We start from the raw sequence: 10,292 nt of genomic DNA, 5'->3' as shown, positions 1-10,292 counted from the left end.
TAAAGAAGTATTATTTTGAAGGTGAAAGATAGCGGAACAGGGTGGCGTAAGCGAAATTAAAAAAAAAAATTATCTTTGACGCAACGTGTTGAATATGATGAAAATCGACGTTTTTGGCCCATTTTACCCCATTTTTCATGGAAATATGACGTGATAGGCAAATTCTGAAAGCGGGATTGTTTTCGGCGATCAAAAATATGTCGGAAATCGTTGGTTTTGTTCTTAGGCCAAAAAGTTTATCTATTTTTGTTGTACTGTGTTACTTATACTTATAAATACAAAGGGTAGTTTTCACCCTTAAAGTTGCATCATTGCCGATATAAAAAAATACGTGTTTATTATTTTTGACCGCTCTACAGGTGTACCGAGTTTCAATAAAATCGGCGAGTAACACAAAGATAGATTTACTTGTTGTTGTGTTGAGGGCCTTAACTTCTTAAGACTGTGACCAACTGTCACCGAACCGTAATTGAAGAGAGAAATGAGGATTGTGTTATGATATTATAAATTGTTATTGATATACAGAGAAGACCGCTAAATGTGCGAGCGAGTAAACGCAAGCCGTGAGACAGACGAAGTATGTAATTCTTTCTTTTCTTTAATTCTTCGTTTTGGTCTATTTTTCTTTCCATAGGAATATGTATAATTCGTTAGAAAAAAACGTAAAATAATAAAAAATACATTATTAAATAATTATTTAGTAGATAATGATTTAGTAGATAATGATTTATTAGATAATAATGATGTAAGTAAAATGCCGGAATATTGCGATAAATTTTTTAAAAAATTGCAAATTATATTAATAACAGTCCTAAACGGTCGGATATTTATGCAGATTTATGCAGAAAAATATTTTAATTAACTGACGATGAACAAATTATATTATAATAGTCCTAAAAGAAAGTAATTTAACATTATATTCTAAAAATGATATTGCTGTGTGTGTGTGTGGTTCATCATCGACTAATTTATAATTTATATTTTTATAATGTATAACATAATAATAATATGTATATATAATTTTATGCATATTTTTTTTATTTTAGAACATTTCATTTTATTAACAATTTATAATTATTTTTTTAATGTTTTATTAAAATTAGTTATGTATTTATTTTGTAATAAAATAATAAAATAAAATGTGGTATAATAGTGTGGTATAATAGGGCTCTTATATATATAGCGAAGGTCCACATTAAAAATATCAAATGCGTCGTTATTGAAACTAACGGCGCGTGATGTGGAAGGCGACTATTTAACTATAATAACTACATTAGAAATAACTAAGACAAAACTATTTTTTTAAAATTACTTAAATATAGTAAATTTTCTCAAAATATTAATGAGAAATAAATTATATACAGGATGTCCCGCGAGACTTGTCCCACCGGGAACAGGGAGGTAGATGGGATCGAAATAAATATAAAAGTCCTTTACCGTTTTACGATATTTGCAATAATAAATGAGATATTAATTTTTACATTTGGACTAATGAGAGCGCGTCGAGAGAAGCGCTCCAACCGCTCGAGATCTAGCCCGGCCTAGTCTATCATACATTGGCTGCGGGCGGCGTGTTGGAGAGGCAAGAGGGGAAACGCGCCGTAGCTCGGCGCCCGGCTCACGTCTCGCCGCACTGCACCGAGCCGGACTAGATCTCGAGCGGCTGGAGCGCTTCTCTCGACGCGCTCTCATTAGTCCACATGTAAAAATTAATATCTCGTTTATTATTGCGAATATCGTAAAACGGTAAAGGACTTTTATATTTATTTCGATCCCATCTACCTCCCTGTTCCCGGTGGGACAAGTCTCGCGAGACACCTTGTATATAAATTGAGAATTTTTATAAAAGAATTTTGAACTCTAAAAAGATGTAATATATATATATATAATTTTAACATGTAATACATTACTTTATAAATTGTTATTTTAAACATTAACAATAAAAATCACATTCTACAGATGTATATATTCTGTTACAATTCTATATTAATTATAAATATATACTTTTCCATTATTATTTGTATGTAATTCATGTTGCAACATCGTTAAATATATTTATATGTGTAATCGTGCATCGAAAAACATTTAACGCTATATTAAGAAGCAAAACAGGCATTTGCTGTCGCGCGAGAAAACACATCATATGTTACACCTGTGCAGCATAGGTGTGCTAGGACCATTGAATAAAGAATACCAGGAAGGAGCATGGAAGAAAAAATCCTTTGTTAGCAGTGCGAAGGATATAACGTCATAAAACTGAACCAATTGCGATTATCGATACCATGAATCGAAGTTGTGACGTCATGTTGTTGAAAGCAAGCAGAGACTAATGAAAAAGGACAGATCTATTGAGAGTGACATATTTAAGAATATTTTACATTTTAATTATTAACCAGTTGAGTGGTAATGTATCATATATGTATGTATGTACATACGAGACGAAATAGATTTATATAAGGCGTCTAATAAATTAGATATAATAAAATATTTTATTTGAAAAATGTATGTATAATACTATATATCTAATTGGAAAAAAATGTTATATGCTTTCTCTATTTTTATTCTTATGTAATACAAAATAAATAAATAAGTTAATTAATTATTCAATACATACATATATATATTAAATATAGTTATCTTTATTTTGTATTTTATATAACTGAAATAATATATACTCTCATTATTTCAGTCATTATCATATATAATACGAAATAAAGATAACTATTTATTCAATATATGTGTATATGTATATATTAATTAATTGATTAATTAGTTATTTTTTATTTACTACATAAGGATAAAAATAAGAAAAGTATATAACATTTTTCTTCAGTGATATATATATATATAGTATTATATGTATATTTTTCATTTATTATTTAGTCATATCTTCTTAGTTCATATTTATTTGACACCTCGTATACGCCTATGTCTTCTCGTACATACATTATATTGCAACCTTGCGACGAAATTTTAGTCGAGAAAAACAAGTGCAAGCATCATTTGTTTATAAACTATCCGATGACACGTACACACAGGAATGCCTTCTTACATGAAGTTACACGCGTCTCGTCGGACATGTTAGGCATATCGGACATGCGTGCTTCACCTCTCAATATTCGTGCATTATAACTGTAGATGTTCGAAAAACGGCAACGCCGTCTCAGAACGGGAAAATGTAATTAACAGTACATAGTTTGATGTATCCGTTTTTCGAATCTACAGTTTATCTACAGTTATAATGCACGAATATTGAGAGATAAAGCACGCATGTTCGATATGCCTGACATGTCGACGAGACGCGTGTAACTTCATGTGAGAAGGCATTCCTATCCCCGTGTGTACACGGAATTTACAGGTCACACAAATGCCTTGACATATGAAGTTGCACGGGTGTCAAGGCATATCGAATCGGCGTGTTCCGACTCTACATATTTTTATATCACGACTATGGTTATGAACACAGCGGCAAAGCTGTTTTGACTGTTTCAAAGCAACTGGAGCAACTGACAAATAAAGGTTAATATTTATAATATCAATCAATTGCTCCAGTTGCTTTGAAATAGCCAAAACAGCATTGCCGTTATGTTTATAACCAATCATGATGTAAAAATATGTAAAAAATGCTGTCTCTCCGATTGCAGGATTTATTATATCGGCCGGTATAATAAATCCTGCAATCAGAGAAATAGCATTTTTTAGGACATCGAGCGGTAGCGAGGGAATAGAAAGTGTCGTCTCGGGAATCGACTCGAAATGAGCAATTAATTCCAAGCATTGCCTTGGAGAATAAAAACATGTTTCAGAATGGAATAATTTTGGTCCACTTATAAATTTAAGTAGCATTAAAAAGATGCTGGAGTGAAAGCCGAACTCCGACGCGAAAGCGTCATCATTTCGATGGTACTAAAAATAAAAATGACATTATCGGCGTAGCCTACGGACCTACGCCGCCTACTACGCAGGTCCGTGTATACGCATTTGTTTGTAGTGGGCTATGTACATACACACGGGGACAGGAATGCCTTCTCACACAATGTAACCAGATTTGATCCGGTTTTTCGCGCATGCGCGACGCGGCGAAACACGCAGTGAAGTGTTTCAGTCTAATAAAAAGGTATATCATATAGTACCCGTTCATTTTAAAAATTATTATTTTCTGAAAAATCAATAAAAAAATAAAGTATATTTACATATATTTATATGTATATGTATATGTATATGAAAATATAAATATATGTAAATATACTTTATTTTTTTATTGATTTTTCACAGGAAATAATAATTTTTTTAAATAAACGGGTACCATATGGTATACTCTTTTACTAGACTGAAACATTTCACTGCGTTCGCCGCGTCGCGCGAAAAACCGGGCCAAATCTGTCTACACTGTTCTCACATGAAGTTACACGCGTCACGTCGACATGTCAGGCATATCGGACATGCGTGCTTCACCTCTCAATATTCGTGCATTATAACTGTAGATATTCGAAAAACGGCAACGCCGTCTCAGAGCGGGAAAATGTAATTAACAGTACATAGTTTGACGTATCCGTTTTTCGAATCTACAGTTTATCTACAGTTATAATGCACGAATATTGAGAGGTGAAGCACGCATATCTGATATGCCTGACATGTCGACGAGACGCGTGTAACTTCATGTGAGAAGGCATTCCTGTCCCCGTGTGTACACCAGGTCACACAAATGCCTTGACATATGCAGTTGCACGGGTGTCAAGGCATATCGAGTCGGCGTGTTCCGTATTTTTACATCATGACTGGTTATGAACATAACGGCAATGCTGTTTTGACTATTTCAAAGCAATTGGAGCAATTGATTGATATTATAAATATTAACCTTTATTTGTCAATTGCTCCAGTTGCTTTGAAACAGTCAAAACAACTTTGTCGCTGTGTACGAGACGACATAGGCGTATACAAGGTGTCAAATAAATATGAATAAAATATGACAAAGTAATAAATAAAAAATATATATATAATACTATATATATCACTGAAGAAAAATGTCATATACTTTTCTTATTTTTATTTTTATGTAGTAAGTACAAAATAACTAATTAATCAATTAATTATTCCATACATAAATATACATACATACACATATATTGAATAAATAGTTATCTTTATTTTGTATTTTATATGATAATGACTGAAATAATAAGAGTATATATCATTTCAGTTATACAAAATACAAAATAAAGATAACTATTTATTCAATATATGTGTATATGTACATATTAATTAATTGATTAATTAGTTATTTTGTACTTACTACATAAAAATAAAAATAAGAAAAGTATATGACATTTTTCTTTAGTGATATATATAGTATTATATATATTTTTTTTATTTATTACTTTATCATATTTTATTCATATTTATTTGACACCTTGTATACGCCTATGTCGTCTCGTACACAGCGACAAAGTTGTTTTGACTGTTTCAAAGCAACTGGAGCAATTGACAAATAAAGGTTAATATTTATAATATCAATCAATTGCTCCAATTACTTTGAAATAGTCAAAACAGCATTGTCGTTATGTTCATAACCAGTCATGATGTAAAAATACGGAACACGCCGACTCGATATGCCTTGACACTCGTGCAACTGCATATGTCAAGGCATTTGTGTGACCTGGTGTACACACGGGGACAGGAATGCCTTCTCACATGAAGTTACACGCGTCTCGTCGACATGTCAGGCATATCAGATATGCGTGCTTCACCTCTCAATATTCGTGCATTATAACTGTAGATAAACTGTAGATTCGAAAAACGGATACGTCAAACTATGTACTGTTAATTACATTTTCCCGCTCTGAGACGGCGTTGCCGTTTTTCGAATATCTACAGTTATAATGCACGAATATTGAGAGGTGAAGCACGCATGTCCGATATGCCTGACATGTCGACGTGACGCGTGTAACTTCATGTGAGAACAGTGTAGACAGATTTGGCCCGGTTTTTCGCGCGACGCGGCGAACGCAGTGAAATGTTTCAGTCTAGTAAAAGAGTATACCATATGGTACCCGTTTATTTAAAAAAATTATTATTTCCTGAAAAATCAATAAAAAAATAAAGTATATTTACATATATTTATATTTTCATATACATATACATATACATATAAATATATGTAAATATGCTTTATTTTTTTATTGATTTTTCAGAAAATAATAATTTTTAAAATGAACGGGTACTATATGGTATACCTTTTTATTAGACTGAAACACTTCACTGCGTGTTTCGCCGCGTCGCGCATGCGCGAAAAACCGGATCAAATCTGGTTACATTGTGTGAGAAGGCATTCCTGTCCCCGTGTGTATGTACATAGCCCACTACAAACAAATGCGTATACACGGACCTGCGTAGTAGACGGCGTAGGTCCGTAGGCTACGCCGATAATGTCATTTTTATTTTTAGTACCATCGAAATGATGACGCTTTCGCGTCGGAGTTCGGCTTTCACTCCAGCATCTTCTTAATGCTACTTAAATTTATAAGTGGACCAAAATTATTCCATTCTGAAACATGTTTTTATTCTCCAAGGCAATGCTTGGAATTAATTGCTCATTTCGAGTCTATTCCCGAGACGACACTTTCTATTCCCTCGCTACCGCTCGATGTCCTAAAAAATGCTATTTCTCTGATTGCAGGATTTATTATACCGGCCGATATAATAAATCCTGCAATCGGAGAAACAGCATTTTTTACATATTTTTACATCATGATTGGTTATAAACATAACGGCAATGCTGTTTTGGCTATTTCAAAGCAACTGGAGCAATTGATTGATATTATAAATATTAACCTTTATTTGTCAGTTGCTCCAGTTGCTTTGAAACAGTCAAAACAGCTTTGCCGCTGTGTTCATAACCATAGTCGTGATGTAAAAATATGTAGAGTCGGAACACGCCGATTCGATATGCCTTGACACCCGTGCAACTTGCCGTTTTTCGAACATCTACAGTTATAATCACTGATCTCTATATTACACTGGATGGCGTATGCTGTACAAAATGTGTGTTACGATTTGAAGACCCGGCAGCCATATTTGATACAGTAAAATATGCATCTTTCGGCGGTAAAATTCAAATGACGGTAATAATATAAACAACGATTAAAAAAATATTTTTATTGTTCACAAGTAGAAAAGGTAGTAGTATGAGTAAATGTGCATAAATATAAAATAATATTAAAAAATATAATAATTCTAAATGAACAATATATAGGAAAATATGTTAAAAATATGTTTTGTAGAAAAAAATTAAAAGTCGATGATTTTTTTCAAAATTTTTATTTTCAAACTTTTTGCAATAAGTAATACAACTAATAAAGTAATACATTAAAAATCAAAAATTGTTATAAATGTAAATAAAAATATTGAATATGATATTACAATATATATAATGTAAGTAATACATAAAATATAAATTCCAATGTTAAGTGGTCTGAACATAATAAAGAATGATTCTTTGGTACAAACTTTGATCCGAGATTCATGTTCTGTAACCATAACTGCAATATTTCCTTATCTTTCAGAGGAAACCTTCACAAAAAATATTCCACAATATTAATTTTGAAAAAGATATGACATTAAATGCAATAAAAAATTTACATAACCTGTAAGGCATAAATATGTGGATATGTAACTTATATACTTACTTATGATGTGTTCTACCCTCGATCCCTTGTTTTGAACCACAATATGTACACGATGATACCATTTTTGTAGCATGAGTAAAAATTTTGTTCAACTAACTCGATACGACGTACATACGACAGTTGGAATCTCAACCTCAGGCCGCCGGCACACGAGATGGTATTGAGACGGAACGGAACGGAAGCGGAATCAACGAACCAATCACAGCTCTATCTTTTTCCGTCGATTTGTTCCGTTGTTTCTTATGTACTTATGTCCCATGAAGCGGAATGTAGACGGAAGCGGAATACTCGATATGATATAAAATAAATATTTGCATGTTATTTGCAATATTTTTTAGGCAAAAAGTGACGCAATATAAATATAATAACATGAAATATAATATACGATAAAATAGTAAAAATAAAATGTATTTTTTTTGACATGTAATTTTAAATATCCATATACAATTATTTTATGATTGGCTGAAACTTGATTTCGCAGCTATTTTTCCGCTCCATGGGACATTAGGGGTTTGCATCGACGGAACACGGAACTCTTTGATAAACGAAGAAAGGAAAAGCTTCCAAAGCTGTGTGTAGCATTGTGTAGTATTGTGAACACAAAATAAAAATTGTTAAACAGACAATTAGCATGTGTGGACATATAAATACGAAGCAAAGAGCGTTTATTTTCAAGGAATGCATTACTTTTTTTATTTTTTGTTAACGCAGGACTAGTTTTTGGTGTTACAGCTGTTTCGGAAGTTAACAAAAGAGGAGCCGATAATAGTTCACTAGGTTCCACTATTATTGGTGATGGCCTCTGTAGCAGTGTTAATGCATCTGCATCTGTTGCAACTCCACTTGGATCAGTGTCTTGATACTCTATACAAGAAACAAACAATTAGCATGTATGAACATAAATACGAAGCAAAGAATATGTATTTTCAATTAATGCATTATGTACTTCTTTTTTTTGTTAATGCTGGACTAGCTCTTGTTACTGCTGTTTCAGAAATTAACAGAAGAGGAGCTGATAATGGTCCACTGGGTACTTTTATTGGCGATGGCCCTAGTGGCACTGTTAATGCATCTACATTTGTTACAGCTCCACTAAAACATCCATCTAAATCTGCATTAGAATTTTGACTGATCTGTAACGGAATCGGGTCCAGTGAGCTTATTGTGCTGCAAAATTAAAAAATTTAAAAACGAAAAATTTACATTATACATATATTCCATAGTAGACGTAACCTGAAATTATAATCTACAAATAGCTTATCTGTTTTTCAGTTTAATTTTTATTATGAACATTCATTAATAAATAATATACTTACGTTTCTGTAGTGTAAGCTACTTCTAAAAATTGCATTTGTTTAAAAAATCTGAACGAAGTAGATCGCAATTTTGTTGCACTCTCTGCGTCGGATCCACTTGGAATATAAGCTCTTGCTTTCTTTCTCGCTTTTACATAGGAATCACGTAAATCTCTCCAGCGAGTTTTAGCCCATGTAGGAGTCGCTTTACCTACATTGTAAATATAATTCTTATATTATATTTCAAAACATACTTTCCATATTTCTTTATCTTGTTTACGATATAAATATTTAAGATATTACCTCCTCCCATCACATTCGAAATTTCCACCCAAAGAGCCTCGATCTTTAATTTGGTCCTATCCCTTAAAGGTAATTTATAGTTTCAAATTGCGGGTCTTTGGAAGACAAGTTCGATTAAAATCTCATCACTATCGTCTGATATTGATTTTGAATTGTCCTCGACAGGGATTACGCTTGTATTTTGTGGGTCATTTTCTTTGTAGTAATTTCTCGCGACTTCAAAATACAATATTATTACAATTATATAAAATTTACTGAAATTAATAATTTATAAAAATAGAAACACATACTCATTCTTGCAACATGGTTCTCATCAACATGCAATGCATGCATTTCTTCTGAGAATTTCTTGAAACATTTGCCGAAATATATTACCACAAGATCCCGCGATAAGCCAGCCACAATAGCCGCATTTTAAATTCTGTTAACACATTTGTACATTACAAATTAATATAGACTAATATATCAACTACAGTTACTCAGTTCGTTATATCACTTACGATTCCTTCGCTCACGTTCATTTTGCATAAACTTATTTATGCAAATGAGATTATCCGTTATTTATTTAAATGAGGTTATGCGTTCCGCTGAATGTAACGAAAGTTGACAATTCAACACGGAACACGAAAGACCTGTGATTGATTCCGTTACGGTTCCGCTTGTTCCGCTTGTTCCGCTTCCGTTCCGTTCCGTTCCGTCTCAATATCATCTCGTGTGCCGGCGGCCTCAACTGACCTCAACAGTGGACGCTACCATATTTGCATATTTTACTTTATCAAAGATGGCTACCGTAACAAGCTGTCCTATTCGATACGCCATCCAGTGTAATATAGAGATCAGTGCGGTGCACAAGCTGTACCGGTGGAGCACGTTTGCGGCGGGGGGGGGCCGCCATATTCGTTTAGTAATCACCACACATAGAACTCACTATTTGCGTATATGTGAGAAATGAAAGTCAGATTCTGCGCACAATAAACAAAATAGGAAATAGAAATAGAAATAATTATTA

The 10,292-nt window shown here is 33.0% G+C and overlaps 1 protein-coding gene across 2 annotated transcripts; it reads right to left on the bottom strand.

Annotated features, from left to right (window-relative positions):
- Nucleotides 1-8,077: 8,077 nt before the first annotated feature.
- Nucleotides 8,078-10,082, bottom strand: LOC136997769 (uncharacterized). Of its 2 annotated transcripts, none has more exons than XM_067348992.1 (6): nt 9,784-10,082; nt 9,574-9,704; nt 9,284-9,499; nt 9,002-9,191; nt 8,632-8,852; nt 8,078-8,549 (listed from the first exon to the last, which is right to left on the bottom strand). In XM_067348992.1, exons 3-6 carry the CDS (start codon nt 9,291-9,293, stop codon nt 8,167-8,169), a joined length of 804 nt encoding a protein of 267 aa, XP_067205093.1. In that variant the 5' UTR covers nt 9,294-9,499; nt 9,574-9,704; nt 9,784-10,082; the 3' UTR covers nt 8,078-8,166. The 2 variants fall into 2 exon arrangements, 1 of the variants encoding a protein (XP_067205093.1); XR_010888413.1 differs by having other exon boundaries at nt 8,334-8,549; nt 8,632-8,818; nt 9,784-10,065.
- Between the last annotated feature and the right edge of the window lie 210 nt (nt 10,083-10,292).

Source organism: Linepithema humile, chromosome 2, assembly GCF_040581485.1.
Source record: "Linepithema humile isolate Giens D197 chromosome 2, Lhum_UNIL_v1.0, whole genome shotgun sequence".
NCBI lineage: Eukaryota > Metazoa > Arthropoda > Insecta > Hymenoptera > Formicidae > Linepithema > Linepithema humile.
Note: the sequence above shows the minus strand (reverse complement) of the source record. Positions and strands in the feature narration are given on the sequence as shown.

Excerpts from the sequence above, each read along its gene's own strand:
- LOC136997769 (XM_067348992.1), bottom strand. Across the intron at positions 8,853-9,001 it reads GTAGCTTACACTACAGAAAC|CACAATAAGCTCACTGGACC; the intron begins GTAAGTATATTA and ends TTAATTTTGCAG. Across the intron at positions 8,550-8,631 it reads AGCATTAACAAAAAAAAGAA|AGTATCAAGACACTGATCCA; the intron begins GTACATAATGCA and ends TTTCTTGTATAG.